Source organism: Triticum aestivum, chromosome 3A, assembly GCF_018294505.1.
Source record: "Triticum aestivum cultivar Chinese Spring chromosome 3A, IWGSC CS RefSeq v2.1, whole genome shotgun sequence".
In the NCBI taxonomy this organism is placed as follows: Eukaryota; Viridiplantae; Streptophyta; class Magnoliopsida; order Poales; family Poaceae; genus Triticum; species Triticum aestivum.
Genome location: NC_057800.1, coordinates 215,346,615 through 215,362,552, shown reverse-complemented (window position 1 = coordinate 215,362,552; position 15,938 = coordinate 215,346,615). Strand labels below are relative to the sequence as shown.

Below are 15,938 nucleotides of genomic sequence, written 5' to 3'. Positions count from 1 at the left end.
TAACCTACATACTTAAATTGTATATTATGTAATTATGGGACGGAGGAAGTATAATAACATCTTATATTATGAGACGGAGGAAGTACACTTAACTAGATTGATTGTCAGATAATACCCCTACCAAAAATTAACCTACATACTTAAATTGTATATTTAGTTACGCCGAATGAGCCGTTTATGTATATGACACAAAGTAACAAATAAACATTGTCTAATTATAGATGAATTATATTGTCATTGTTAAACTTATCTCTGTTTGGAATACAAGTTTAAACAACTTGGAAACTTGTGTGCATAAAGACTCAAGCTCTAGAATTGACGGTATAAGTAGGTCCCACCCTCTAACTACAATATGTATTGTGAGTGGCATCGCCGATAAGGCAGAAGGACAGGACCGAAACCCTAATTGTCCTACACACCTCCAGAAAAACAAGATATTCAGTGAGTCGTTGCTCCAGTAATTCGGTTGATGAGGCCACATAAAACGCCCAACGAAACTATAGGGCTACAGAAGAGCCCACTGTTGTGAGAAACCCATGAATCAGATCTCCGGCCACATAACCACCAGTATGATCTCAAAATCCACTGTGTGGCCTAAATGATTTGCTGGCGAGTTGCTACCATAAATGAACGCCAGCAGGCCCAGCTCAACCACATCGATTATTTCACTATTTCTGTCCTCTCATGTTGTCTGTTCGGTGCTTAGCTCACTGATACCACCACCGTATTAACACAAGCATTTGTCATCTAAAGAAAAAGAAAAAACACACAAGCATTCGTAGAGGATTTTAAGACGCTTCCATCAGCTCTGGTGCACAGTCCAGTTCACTGGTTTCTGGGTGATCATCTCATAACCGAATTGCTTTCTTCAATGACGGACAACCTAGCAAGACAAGACAGCCATCATGTGCTCAATTTGCAGGTGCCACACAAGTCCTTTGCTGTGACCACTCAAACATGTTGCCAGTTGGCGCTCCATGTACATGTAATAAGTGCACCTATGCCATCTAGGTTCGCTCTGAGCTCTTGCATTCAGGCGTACATTTTCTTAGTTTATCATAGTAGTTATCTGAAAGACAACAAAAGATACTAGTATCATTCTATCATCAATGTGTTTTAGTTGACACTAAACTTGTTAATCATATGATCAGACAGATTTCACATAGTATAAAACAGCTGCAATGTAATTAATTTTGTTTCATAGTCTCTGTTTCGAGTTTCCAACTTAAACACTTGAGATCAGCTAGCAAGAAACAATTCTACTATTAAAACACTTCAGAACCACTCTCATGCAGTCATGGTATACTGTTCCCAGAGGCCCGCACCATGTGGCCTTCTCCCTTCTCATTTAAGGATTTGCGTTGCAATACCGCTGGGTTTTATTGTGCGTGCTGGAGGCAAGTTTACGGACCATTGCACTACGAACAGAATAATCATCATTGGTAAGTACGTAGTTCATGATAGTTTCCTGGCAGGACTGAGTTTCGATCTTACCGAGCAGATATCATTGGCTCTCAGGAGGTCCCTGTCCAACAACAGAGCCTTAAAAGGAGGCGACGCCATTCTTGGTGTGCAGACAATTTTTAAGAATTACACATGGATCATCATTTTCTCGAAGCATATACTCTTTCCCCGCTTGCACAAACCAAAATACACGGCCGAACTATATAAGGTAATGACGAAGCCCTTTGCAAAGCAGAATCCAGGATAGCCGGACAACATAAACGCAAACGCCTCCGTTTCTGAGAAAAGAACACATAGGTAGGCCTAAAAACATCACCACGACACGCCCTAGGACACCTAAACTCCATGACAACGCCCTCAGGAGGTAAACGGCGCTAAGCGTCGCTGCTGCCAAGTCCGAGGCGGAGAAGGGTCTTCACCCAAGACCCTGGCACATCATCATGGCTGAAAAGGGTGAAATGAAAACAACACGAACAAGTGTTTACACATGAGGTAGATTACATGCAATGCTTGGGATTATTCCTAACATTTCAGTTGTCAACTTGTTGCAGCGTATCCATTATACCATTTTGGTAGCTGATGTGATGGGCATAAATGCTGTACCTTGATTGCTCAACATTGTTTCAAAGATGATTTGGACGTCCAATTACAGTTCTTTCTTTTAGTACATTGTACTGTCAAGTTGACATCAAGAATTCCGACCAGTACTAGACGTCCATGCCTTTTTGTTCTTTCGAGAAAATGCAGAGCCTTGCGTCTCGATGCATTGATAGAAAGAAGAGTTTGTACAAACTCAAAGATGAAAGACACCCAGAATTACAATAGGACGCTACTAATAGGCACCGCCTCAACTGGTAGCGACCCCAGCCCTCGCACCCGCCATTGCCCCTAGCCTAACTTCCCACTGGATATTGTCAAGGAGGTCGGCTAAAGTGAGTCGGGCGTTGTCGAAATGCCTATGTAATCGACATGTCCATACACTACTGGAAAATCCCTCTGTGCCGAGTGCTTACCGTTTCGCCGAGTTCCCGAACACAGGCTCTCGGTAATGACTATGTAAGCTGAGTACAGATCTCGGTAACAGTTCGAACTCGGCAGAGACTTGCCATTGACGAGCCGGACAATAAGGACTCGGCAAGCAACAACCGAGCTGAGATTTTGTTCACCATTTTTTTTCTGTTTTTTCTTTAGGTAGTAAATATTTATTGGTTAATTGTGAAGTAACTAAATTGTTATAGTTAGTAGTTGGTATATACCTACCGACTGGATAGTACTAGACATCCATACCTATCACTGACAATTCCTATGTAATCTAGAGTACCGTCCATACTTATCACTGACAATTCCTATGTAATCTAGAGTACGATGATGCTAACCTCAAACTTGCTAACCAACTGAGCGAGACCACTCAATGACAGACACACTGGTGTTACAAAACCATCTTCTGAACTAAAGGCGGTATATAGAGTATTATCTATCTTGTCAATATCAGGCTAGATAGTGGTTTGTCATCTTAAACAGCGTATTTTCTACACCCTCCTCAGCCCTTCTCTTTCTTGAAAGCAACACCTCTGGGCAGACGGGAGGACAGAATAGAATTAAGAAATATAGTCTTCTTACCCTAAAAAAACAAGAAAGAAATCTAGTCTTCTTGGAACAGGATTCGGCTGAAGGGGGCTGGTTTATTAAGAATAAAGTCTAGGTGAACGAGGACTCTTAACTGTATCAGAAATTGTCTACAATGTTCAGTTTTATTCAAAATGGTCAATGGCCTACTCAGACTATAAAGATACACATAATCAAAATAGGCTTTCGCCCCGCTTTATACATAAAGCAACCTACCTGTGTATTTAAATTGAGTAAATTTCATAAAATTGCATGTCTTCTAATTGAAAGGGGTGCCCCTGTCTGTTTGTCGAAAAAATAATGTGAAAACCTATCCCAGAAGTACGGATTTGAGGATCAATCTCACAAAACTACAGATCTAGGGAGCAAGTATATCACAGAATTTTTCCTAAAGAAGTCTCTCACAGAACTACAGTACATTTTAAGAAACAAGGTAACCTAATTAGGATTAAATATATCACAAAACTATCTATTTAAGAATCAATTTCACAAAACTATAAGACCAAAACTACAGATGCGATAATATGTTGCTTAAACTTAGTCAGATGTGATAGTTTGTACATTAAACTTGTAATTTTGTGAATTTTACTCATTTAAATTAGGAAAAAAGTATGCGCTCTCTTCTAATCGCTAAACTGTACAGTACTTGTCTACCTATCCCTTTCCCTTCTCTTTCCAGCCAAGCCAGGTTCCTGATTTCTCGATTTTTGTAGAAGTTTTAATTAGGCTGCTAGCATCGCAGTGCTGGCATGTAAAATTGATGCTCGTTCATGTCACGAGTTGTCCCTGTTAACACAAAATCATCTGCGATAGGGCCAAGGGGGTTAAGTGAACTTTTTCAAGAGATCAAAGTTGAAAACAACCAACCAGTTTCAGAGTTCAAGGTTGAAAATTGAACTTCTACAATAGCTCAGGTCTGAAAAGTGGACATTCTTCAAAATCTGCCTATAGTCACCGAAAATGAAATAAAAATGTCACTGAGTTTGAAAGAAGCGAGAGAGAGAGATGCATGTAAATCAGGGCGGTGGGTAAAATATTCACAGCAGTTTCGTTGTGGTTGGTTGGCTGATGAGGAAGTCCATAAATCTGACTTGTAGTACTACTGGACAGTGCTGCACTGCATTGAATGGCAATTAATGGTGTGGGTGAGCGCCCTTGAGTGAATGTACACAATAGCTCTCTCAATTCCACGGTGCTGCTACTGTCTACATAAACGAGTGAAATGCATTGGGCAAGGTTGCGAGGTGGAGAAATCAGAGAGCACCAGACAAAAGGCAAGTACGCAGAGTCAGAGGTGAAAAAGAAAGGGCAAAAGAGAACAAAACAAGGGGAGCTCTTTGGTTTCAATGGGTTTGATCAGCGGAGGGGTGTTCTTCAAGATCTTGGCGTTCCTCTGCTTCATCAGATTATCTCAAGGTACATTCCATCTGCTTGAGCTTATCTATGCTTCTCAAAACTGCACGGTGAGTCGTCTCCCCTAGAAAAAAGCTCAATGGTTCAGAGTTGGACTTTGATCCAGCGATGTTTGCTTTCTTTGTTTCTGCCGATCAGCTTGTTATACCCACCATGGCTATTATCCAGAGATTTTGAACTGGCTTAGGAACATGGGCCTTTATTTAGACATTTTGGCTACATACGTTGATAACAAAGGCAACTTGCCATCTATTTCTAATTATCCTACATTATGATTTTGATATTGTTTACTTAGTCCTGAAGTGGCACTCTGTCGTTGTAAGAATGCTTGGCATGTAATGCTACATAAGAAAGCGTCATTTCCAAGTAAAAGGCTGGAAAAACAAGGTGTGGAATCTGGAAAAGATGTACCTTCTTTTCGCAACCTGTAGAATTATTTATAACCAAAAGAAACCTGATGAAAAAGAGGAAGAGTTTAGCATAACCAGGTTGAGACATCCTCATATATATCAAGATAGAAGAAGAAAACTGACTGAAATAGTATTAACCTGAAACCAAGCAGCTCCAGGCAATAATATCAAACACTTAAACTTGCAGGAAGAAACTCCGCCACACCGGATCTCCCTCCCCTCTGGAAGGCAAGCAGTTTCTCCAAAATCCAGCATGAAGCATATGACTACATCATTGTCGGCGGGGGCACGGCCGGATGCCCATTGGCAGCAACGCTGTCGAAAAAGTACAAGGTGCTGTTGCTTGAGAGAGGTGGATCTCCATATGGCAACCGCAACATCTCATACCTTGAGAACTTCCACATTTGCTTGACCGATGAATCGAAGAATTCCCCATCTCAGGGATTCATCTCCACTGATGGTGTCATCAATTCCCGAGCAAAGGTTCTAGGTGGTGGAACATGTATAAATGCCGGCTTCTACAGCCGAGCCAACCGAAGGTACACAATGTGTCATGTTTTCAGCTATCTAACCTAACTTAAGATCCATTTACTGTGCAAATAAACTTAAGCGAAAGTTAAAATAAGTAGTTATTTAATAACCTGAATAGGAAACATCGATATCAAAAGATGGGACTAATCCTGTTTGATCTTACTATCACAAGAAGAATTAAGTGGTTCAGCATGGTTGGTCAGATATACCAGGATATTTCACAGCTATTCAATCTGAAGCCCCGCTGTAGGTGTGTTAATATGTCACATTCACAAAGCGGTGTTTCATATCTTCTGTCTTAAGCAAAGATCAGACCAGTCTCAACACTAAAGAGTCAACAAAATGGCTGATGGGAGAAGCCAACGATCTTAGAGGTAGCCATAAAAGTTAGTGATACAAAACCTTTTCAGCCCCATAACTGTACCTGGTCTTGAAATACCTCACGCTTTAACTGGAGATTTGTCACATGTTTTTTCACATGGATTTTTTATAGCTTCTAGTTGAATATCATAGTGGTAGAATTGATTTTGCAGTTGCAGGACAGATATCAGACGCATTAATGGTTGCTCAACAACATTATAGCTAGCAGAGGAGTAATTAGATTTGGAGGAAAGCCAGTAAGGCTATCTGACTTTCTTATTGGAGTTTATATAGCTGAACACCAACGCATACTATGGAGTGGTGAAGTACTGAAAATGAGCATCGAAGAAAAATTGCAAAAGATCACTAATACATTTTTGTTTGATTTGGTAACATAGAATGATGAATAACCAAATAGCCAGATTCCACTAAGGTTTGCCGTAAGTCCTGAAAGGCTTAGAATGTCGTGGCAGAATTCAATAACCATTGCAGTATCTGAGTTTTTTGAAACATCTGCAGTGTCAAACTAGAAAAATATATGCCAGTTATTACAGAAACCTTAAGAATATAAGAAGAAAATTGCTCGCATAAGCATACGGGCAGCTATAACTATAAGATAGCATAAAATCTGGTTTTAACAAGACGAGCAACTGTGTCTATTGGACCGAACCTATCATGTCAAACATTAGTATTTGTAAGGCCTTATAAGTTTGTAACCAATTATCATGCGCTTGTCCATGCAGATTTGTGAAGGATGCAGGATGGGATGAAGAGTTGGTGAATCAGTCCTACCCCTGGGTCGAAGAGAGGATTGTTTATTGGCCAAAGATTGCACCTTGGCAAGCTGCCCTACGTGATGGGCTGCTTGAAGCAGGGGTATCGCCTTACAATGGATATACCTATGACCATCTCTTTGGAACCAAAGTTGGGGGAACCATCTTTGATGAGGCAGGGTACCGGCACACTGCTGCTGACCTCCTAGCTGCTGCAAATCCTGACAACCTCAGAGTGCTGCTTCATGCTAGTGTGAACAAAGTAATTTTCAAAACGAGACATGGTAAGCGATAATAATCCAAGTAGTAGCTCTTATAATCACAAAAAAGTTCCATGGTAGAAAAGAACAAAGCACCCAGTGAGAAATCTGGTAACTGGAGATTTCAGGAAATTGTTTCACAAAATTTAGGACAAATTTAACTTATTTGTAGAAAAGGAAACTGAACAGGAAATGGTGTTTTGAGGATTCAAACCGACGAGTCCACGGCGTCCACTTATAAAGCTTGATGAGCATATGCGCCTTTAATATAATGACTGTGTTTGTCAATAATTTTGCTTCTGGCTGAATGTAGTTGGTTTTGGTCAATAATTTTGCACCGGACATACAATTTCCTCCATAATCTGTATCCACTTCCACAAGAAGGAAGCTAGGAAAACACATACTTCAAACAAAAACAGTAGGTACTTGCTGCACAATCATTTTGTTATAGTAACCTCATCTCTTGCACAGGACATCAGAAACAGAGTGCTATTGGGGTTCAATTCAAGGATGAGAATGGTGGGCACCATCAAGCCTTTCTCAGCCAAAAGAGAGGCAGTGAGATTATTGTCTCTGCCGGCGCAATTGGAAGCCCCCAGCTGTTACTGATCAGCGGCATTGGACCAAGGAGTGAACTTAAGAAGCATAACATTTCTATAGTTCTTCACAACGAGCACGTGGGTAAAGGGATGTCAGACAACCCATTGAGCTCCGTATTTATACCCACCAAGGATCCCCCAAAGCAGTCTCTTATTGAGACTGTTGGAATAACTGATGATGGTGTGTTTATCGAAGCCAGCAGCGGTTTCGGCCAGACAGGGGACAGCATCCACTGCCACCATGGAATCATGTCTGCTGAGGTTTGTCATCAATCATGATTGTTACCTGAAATAAAATTCAAGGACTTCATTACAGTTTGCAAGTATCATGGTGCATTTCAGTTCACGAAAGTATGATGGTAGCGCATTTCAGTTTACAAAAGTATCATGGTGCATCACAAAAGCTTTTGCGCAAAACAATGCATCTTGCACAAGTAATCTAAAGAAATATGCACCCTAAAATGGGCTTTTTGGAGCCAACTTCCCAAACTTTATCTGTTAAGCTTTAGTTTGCAGGTACCCAAGATAAGCATATAGACAAATCAGAAATATATACTAACATGTAGGTAAGAATCAAATTATGCAGCTGCTACACTCATTTGCAACTACCTACATTCCTATCCGTATCACACCATCATCAATGTTATAAACTAGAGTTATCTTTCAAAGTTATTGTTAACAGTTCAATTGTACAATCGGAATGAAGTGTCTTAGAAAAACTTAAGCATATGTCCACTTCCCTTTTTAGAACCATGACAGTTTTCATGCTTATGACCTTTTGGCATTCTAATGCAGATTGGGCAGTTGTCGACTATTCCTCCAAAGGAAAGAAGTTTAGAAGCAGTCCATAAGTATGTACGTAACAAAAAGAGCCTGCCCAAAGAAGTATTCCACGGAGGGTTCATTCTTTCGAAGATTGATGGCCCGCTGTCTACTGGCAATCTAGTTCTTGTGGACACTGATCCCAACAGCAATCCTATCGTCACCTTCAACTACTTCAAACATCCACAGGATCTGAGACGATGTGTTTACGGGATCAAGACCATAGAGAAAATAATTAGTACGAACACTTTCTCAAACTTCACTCCCAAAGATGGTGGATATTCAATGGAAAAACTGCTCAACATGAGTGTAGCAGCTAACATAAATCTGATACCGAAGCATACAAATGACAGCACATCCTTGGAGCAGTTTTGCAGGGATACAGTGGTCACCATCTGGCATTACCATGGTGGATGTCATGTAGGCAAGGTGGTTGACCAGCAGTACAAAGTGATTGGGACCTCAGGCCTCCGGGTGATTGACGGATCAACCCTATCCAGGTCGCCAGGAACAAACCCACAAGCCACAGTCATGATGATGGGCAGGTACAACACAGAAATATAATATAGTTTGCATTTTGGTAAATTCATTTCAACTCCAGGGTTTGATCTTTCTTTCCCGTGTTTGACGTGCAGATACATGGGAGTGAAGATCTTAAGGGAAAGGTTAGGACGAGCGGCTGGAGTATAATAGATACTTGGACATTATTATCTTGTTCACCATGTAAGAATGTGACTTAGGAGAAAAGTAAATAGTAATTTTTGAAGAGATTCATCAACAACCACCAAAGAAAGAAGCGTCAGTTGTATCATCTGTATTCTTACCATTCATGTGGAAATATATATATGGCCTACCAAAATATTATATTACATTTACATTCCCACCCTTTTTGCTCCAAAGGATCTTCTGAAATAAAGCATTCATATGATAGTTCCATACACTCTGGACAAGACAAAGTCTAAGAATCAAATGTGCATACAGTGGCATGTTAACGAGAATTACAGAAAATAATTACAACGTAGCGGCAAGTACACAGGGGGATAGCCCTGGATTTTGATTGTCCAGTTATTAATAATTCATATCAACTAGTCAAGTACCACAAGAACGTATCATATCAGTTGAGAGAACGGAAGCGTGTATATTTGTCGTTAGGAAAAAAAGGAAGTGTGTACCTCATCAGCGTGATGAAGCTTGGCGCCACGAAATCGAGGAACGCACTGCGGTTCCAGTGCAAATCTATGACAGGGAGGAAGGAGACGCTAAAGGCAGCAAACAAGGTTCGGCACCACAGCCTAAGGCGCAGGCCACAGGTTCCTATTTTTATTGGCACATTGCTCCACCGAAGCACGCTGCAGAGCCGGAGCTACAGACGGAATTTTGTTGATCAATTGACGAGGCGCCGCGTGATTAGAGCATTACCACGAACACCTGGGGCGCATCGGAAGTTGGCCAGCCAGAGTTGGCTGTAGTACACAGCCATGGGGGGTCGAGGTCGCCAGATTGACGCGTCTTGACGGAGGGGATGAGCGATGCCAAGAGGACGCGGCATGGCTGCTCCCTCTCCATGCTCCCTACCGCATGTTGTTGTTCTTCATCCAATGGCCGCATCGATTTCCACGCCCAAGTCCCTTTTCCCGCAAGAAAAACCCACACCGCTCCCGTATTTCCAGCTCTACCCCGTAATACTTGGACAGCTGAAATGAATCGTCGGGAGCTCCTCAGTGTTGCCGTGCCCGGCCGTGCTTGCCCAGTTGGCCAGGTGACTTGTCTCCCGCTCGTCAAACCACCTCCGCGCACACTGAACGAACATGCAAGTACCAAAAACTTCAGAATCTTCAGAAATTTAGGTGTTCAGTTCAGCAATGTACTCTGCACTTCACATACAGTCTTAACAGAAACGGCGGCGACGGCCTCGGGGAGGTCGAGGCCGATGTAGAGCAGCAACGCGAGTGCGATCTGCAGCATCGCTGGAACCAAGTTCTTCCGGCGCCTGTCCGCTCGCGCGCGAGGGCACCGGTGAGGCTGCTGGTCGCTGCCTCTGGCAGCGTCGTCTCAGCGGAGGCATCTAGCGGCAGGAGAGGGCCGTCGTCTGGACGTGGGCGGCGCAACCACGGTGGTGCGACGGGGCAGAGGACAGAAGATGCCAAACTCCCGCTTGCCGCGCTCCTCCTTCACGCCGACCTCCTGCTCGAAGCGGCGGCCGCGGTTGTCCTAGAGGTGTACCTGCATTCCACCTGGTCAGGCCCGGCCGCCCGGCGATGCAATTTTGGGGACAAAATCACTGTTCCGACCTTCTTAGTAACTTTAGTAAAAAAAAAAAGCTCTTTCAGATCTTGTAGCATGATCCGAACCTCTGATAACACCAAGGGTTCCGAAAAGCCGAACTGTTCGGCCTGTCGAGTCTCAGCCGGTCGATACCAAGATTAAGTGCGGTTAGATCTGACCCTTACTTGCGAGATGGAGCTCTGCCTTTGCATCTCAATGTGTTTCACATCCCCTGGATGCACCTCCGCCGCCCGTGCTTGCCATGGATGCAATTTCGCCGCCCCGCGCTTGCCATGGATGGATCCCGCACTCGCCGCCCGCGCACGCCATGGATGCAGCTCCGCCTCGCCGGCGATTGATTGGTTCCAGCAAATAGAACTGCCCGTTGCAGTATTTTTTGTTGCCGGTCGTAGCAAAAATGAAGACAGGGTTGCAGCAAAAAAACGTCACCGTCGCCGCTAGTTATAGCTCGTCGTTGCAGGTAGCAACATTTGCATCTAGAATGAACGGATGTAACAAAAGTTGTTGCCTGACATAGCAAAAAACTACGACGAATGCAACAAAAATGTCATTGTCGCCGTCAAGCCTCGCAGCTCAGCCGTGATGGATGTCAAACGTTATGCCGGTTGTAGCAAAAAGTGATGCTAGTTGTAGCAAAACGCAACGCCAGCTATGTGTTGTAGCAAAACGTGACATCGGTCGTAGTAAAAGGCCATGCCAGTTGTAGCAAAATCTATGCCGGTTGAAGCATGTAGCAAAACTGCAGTGTTTGTCATCTTCTCCCGCCTCCAGCCATCGCTGATTGAAGCTTTTTTTGCATCCACTACTGCAGAAAACCCTAGTAGTAGCGCTTGAAATATGCATAGCAGTAGCACTGGGTCCAGCGCTACTGCTAGCGCGCTACAGCTAAGTTGTAGCAGTAGCGCTGATATAGGCAGTGCTACTACTAAGTATTGTTAGCAGTAGCGCTTCCTGGACCAGCGCTACTGATAACTATCTGTAGCGCTTTTTCATGTGAAGTGCTGCTGCTAAGCCAGCGCTACTGCTAGGTGCTCTCCAGCGCTACTGCTAATATTCCTGCTTTCGCCGACCCTCACCCCCTACGTATTTATGGTGTATTTATACAGGCTCTGTATAATAGTTTCATCAGATCATACTAAACATACACTATACTCATCATATCAAAGACATACAGTAGTCTCATCATACCATCATCATCATTCAACACAAATATCATCAAATCTTGAAAATAGCGATACACAAGTGCGATCATGTCATGTCTTGAATAAGTGCAACTGCATGGTCGTGGCACACACACAAGTTTCATCATCTCTATCTAAACCATGATGTAGAAGAGAAGAGCGATCAGCATGAGCAAGAGCGCGACTATGTAGTACCGGCGTTCCCGCCCCTGCTCATGCTGGAGTGTCCACCTCAAGTAACTACTATCCGCTTCCGCTCTGCTGTCGAACCCTCTGTGGCTAGCACCCGGGTACCTGTGCACCTAGGCCTGAGCGGCTGGCAGTGGTTGTAGACTCCTGAAACCCTCCCAACGTACACGGCATAGTAGCCCTTCGTCATCTCTGATCTATGTACCTACATTGTGAGTTGATGAATTGAACGATAATATGCAACATAATGTACTTAAGAAAACAAGGCGGCATAATTAGCAAAATACAAGCAACCAATAGTAAACATAAATGACGAAGTTCCTCATACCCAAACTAATTAACTAGAGCGATCTACGCTAGTTCAGGACCACGGTTTAGTTACATCACATAGTTTCGCCGTGCATAAATTCAAAGTTTTGCCATAGAAAGACAGTAGTGACACATTGTCATCAACAATCAGTCCTCCATGTCGGCGGTCCAATCTTCATAGTCAGGGAGGAAGCACCCGAGCTTCTTGAAAGGCTTAAGGTACAGACGCTGATCGAGTAGCAGTGCTCGGACATCTTCCCGCGTGATTGGCCCATGGTAGAACATCCCTGTTGGTTCGAGGACCTGCTTCATGATCACTTGGGCAAGTTCACACTGTACGTGATAAAACTCAGCTCTGATTCGATGATCCGGTGTCCTTCCTATGCTTGTGGCCCAGCTGACAATCTCGGCATCGTTGGTAGTAGGTGGCATGCGAAGGCGTTGATTATCCTTTCTGTACTCGAGTAGGTGATGCATGAGGTAGAATCCATCAGCCATACTAGTGTGCGGTTGCTGGATGTAACAGTAGTCGGTCTTATGACCGAAAGCCAGCCCACGATTCCTGTACTTTTTCACCTTGATATATCCACCAGACAGGCTGAAGGTTAACAGGGCACTATCGAGAACACTCTTTATGTGCTTGTAATCCTTTTTCCCGAGGTTCTTCGATGAGTCCAAGTACATCGCATGGGAGTATTCCGGGGACAGAACGATGAGGATGCCCCCCCACTACGCAAATTAAGTACACCTCAAATTAGCCTTCATGCTTGCAAAAGAATGATTAACACTTACGAAAGGATATGTGCGGATGACTTATGTAGGATGATAAGGCAAGAGAATCACTTCCTTGTCCTTATTAGCGATCATGAATTCGCCGAGGTACTTGCTCGCATAGTCACGGTGCTCTTTGCAAACTGCCAAGAAGCTCTCGTGCATATAGAACGCATCCGCGATGCAGATATATTTGATGTTCTCGACCTTGATGAAGTGGTTCAGATACAGCGCATACATGCGGATGAACTGGAAATCCAGCTTGGTCATGTGGAACATGTCGTAGATGTAGTCAAATTGCAAGATGAACTTATTCGTGGGCCATCTCTCGACGTACAACCTCCCACCCGATACCCCGATCCGCGTAAAGCGGGTATCCTGGTTTTTCCGCGACTAGAAGGCTTTTCTCTCTGGCCAGCACATCTTCATGGAGTCTCCTTAGATCATTTTTCACTATGTGCTCTAGTGCTTTCGCAGGTAGGATCGGCCGGCCGGCGACATGGAAGCGTTGCGCACCTTCGACAGGTATTTTGTCTACCACCCGGGGCTCCAGAGGCGGCTGGCTGCTTGAAGCAGCTCTGGCTCCTTTAGGGTCTTTCTTGTCCGGTCTCCTCCTTTGCTTCTTGGTGGGTGGCGGTAGTGAGCCCACCATACCTTCCCTAACCACCACCCCCAGTGTCGTCGGGCTAATCAGTGGATGGGCCTCGGGGGGTTGCTGGGTACAGGCAGCATCTGGAGGCGTCTCCTGTGAGGATCGCTTGAAGAAAGACTTTTTGCATTCCGCCTTAGAACGTTCCGGCTCCGGCAAATCAGGTAGCATCAAGTCACCATCTCCACGCTCATAGCCTGAGTCTTCGCCTTCCTGAGCCATCAATCCTCCATCATCATAGGCGGTATTGAAATACTTGTCTGGGTCATCATCATCATCCTCCATGTCATCATCAACATTTGCTTCTTTAACAACGGGGGCTACATCATCTGGCACTAATGGAGGCTCTCCCTCGCGTCATCCGCTATCACTCGCCACGACAGGTGCAGGTAATGTGGTAGGTGGGGTGGTGTTCATACCTTCTTGAGAAGGTGGTGTTGGCGTGATACAGGGAGCCTCGAGACGAAGAAGAGACTTGGGCCAAGGCAAGAACCAGCTCTTGCATGCGCCAATCATCTTAGGGGTCTCGTCGTCATCGACTGGTACTGGAGGAGGCAAATCCTCGAAGCCCGCTAAGACACTGGCCATGTTAACCTTGGAGATGCCATCGGGAATCTCTCGGTTGTGGAACATGCGGTCCTTTGGCTTCATGATCATTGCCTTCCCCATGGCCACCTTCTGGCCCTTGATGTCGTAGAGTAGGGTGCACGGGGTGTCGTCGGCCTACGAAGGAGACATGTCTGCGACGTCAAACATCCGAAATGCAACTGAAACGGAAGACTATAGACATGCTGGTGAAAAGGGTATGACGCATAATTACCGTGAGGGCATCAAGCTCAGCCAGCGATGAAGGCCCACCGACCATGCAAGAGACGGAGGTCGGGCTGCTATGAACAGGAGCGGGACCTTTTGCGGTTGCTTGAGCAGGTGCTGGTGCTCTGGTGTTCACCGAATTGCTCCAGAAAAAGCTGGGAAGGGGAAAGTCCTCCGGCCGTGCATTTGGATTGTTCTTCGTGAAATCCCATAGTGTCGGAAGCAAGCAGACCACCGCGTCAGTGACCGCTGCAGAGACGGCCTCGAGCAACTCTTCTTTGGTCTCAGCTTTGGTCTTATCGACCGCAATCTTGACCTTCTCGTCGATGCTCTGCTGAGTGACGGTCGAGCGTCTCTTCCTTCTTTCCTCTAGCTCCTCGGGGTAGCACGTCTTCCATGAGGCGCCATCTCCGACGCCGTGCACACGTCCATAGGACGGCGGCTTGTCCACCGGGACCTTATTCAGTATGTTCAGGGCCCAGTTGAATGCGGTCTCCCACTTGGGCCTCGCCGACGACTATGACGACTTGTCGCTTTTGGCTGCCTTTTGGTGCTGCTCTTTCTGCAAAAGGAACGTGGATGGTTTACTAATGTGATAAAACTTGCAGTCAAATTGATTGGAAGCTATAATATGATAATGTGGTAATATAACAATTACCAGAAGTCTCATGAAGTCCCTCGTGATCCGGTCCGTGTAGAAGAGTTTTTTTCTTTGTCCCACTTGTATCGGGCCCTGATCCAGTCATGCTCCAGCGGGTCGGTGAACTCCACCAAGGGGTCTGGGATTTCGTGACTTTCACGTTCGGCGTCCTCCTTGGCCCATACGGCCCTCTTCCCCTCGTAACCACGGCTTCCGGGGCGGTGGGGAGGTGTGTTCCTGGCCTCGTGCGCCTTCATTTTCTCCGACTTTGCCTTGACTTATTCTTTAGCGCAATTCTCCTTGAATTTTGCAAAGTCCTCTTTCGTTATTGACGGATTGTCAGCATGAATCTTGGACCACGGTTCATTCTTCGCAATCGCTTTTTTCACCCAAACTTTCCAGGAGGACAAGTCGTTGGTGAACGTCACCATCGCCTTGTCGTTTATCTTTGTCATGGCGATGTCTTTCCACAGATCTTCATATTATTTTTCATTGCGGCTGGGGAACAAGAACCTATTGTGCAACTTCTTTAGGAGCATGTTCTCCATATGTGGTATCTGCCTCAACCTCTCATCGTTGATGTTGGTGGTTTCCCTAAGGATGCATCCAAGTTGATTGCCCCAGCACGAGCGCGCTTCCTCCGGCGCCATTGGCTCAAACTTCTTGGGGTGCATCTCCGTGACCACAATTTGTCTGATGCCAAGCTCGTTTCATCTTCGTGTCCTCTTCTTCTTCGGTGCTTTACCGGCTACGACAACATCGTTGCCGGTCTCGGGGGTGGTGTCGGTGCCAGTGCTGGTGTCGGTGCCGGGGTTGGTGCCACTGCCGCCACCATGCAACCC

At 45.0% G+C, this 15,938-nt stretch overlaps 1 protein-coding gene and 2 long non-coding RNA genes across 3 annotated transcripts; 1 reads left to right on the top strand and 2 right to left on the bottom strand.

Annotated features, from left to right (window-relative positions):
- Window positions 1-302: 302 nt before the first annotated feature.
- LOC123061009 (uncharacterized) lies at window positions 303-5,266 on the bottom strand. The gene is made up of 3 exons (XR_006428428.1): window positions 5,052-5,266; window positions 4,915-4,957; window positions 303-1,069 (listed from the first exon to the last, which is right to left on the bottom strand). It is a non-coding gene; the product is annotated as an uncharacterized lncRNA (long non-coding RNA).
- LOC123061007 (protein HOTHEAD) lies at window positions 4,263-9,143 on the top strand. Its single transcript, XM_044483893.1, has 6 exons — window positions 4,263-4,506; window positions 5,101-5,452; window positions 6,548-6,861; window positions 7,309-7,697; window positions 8,232-8,803; window positions 8,894-9,143. Exons 1-6 carry the CDS (start codon window positions 4,437-4,439, stop codon window positions 8,946-8,948), a joined length of 1,752 nt encoding a protein of 583 aa, XP_044339828.1. The 5' UTR covers window positions 4,263-4,436; the 3' UTR covers window positions 8,949-9,143.
- On the bottom strand, window positions 7,497-10,583 carry LOC123061008 (uncharacterized). Its single transcript, XR_006428427.1, has 3 exons — window positions 10,143-10,583; window positions 9,431-10,056; window positions 7,497-7,722 (listed from the first exon to the last, which is right to left on the bottom strand). It is a non-coding gene; the product is annotated as an uncharacterized lncRNA (long non-coding RNA).
- Window positions 10,584-15,938: the final 5,355 nt, after the last annotated feature.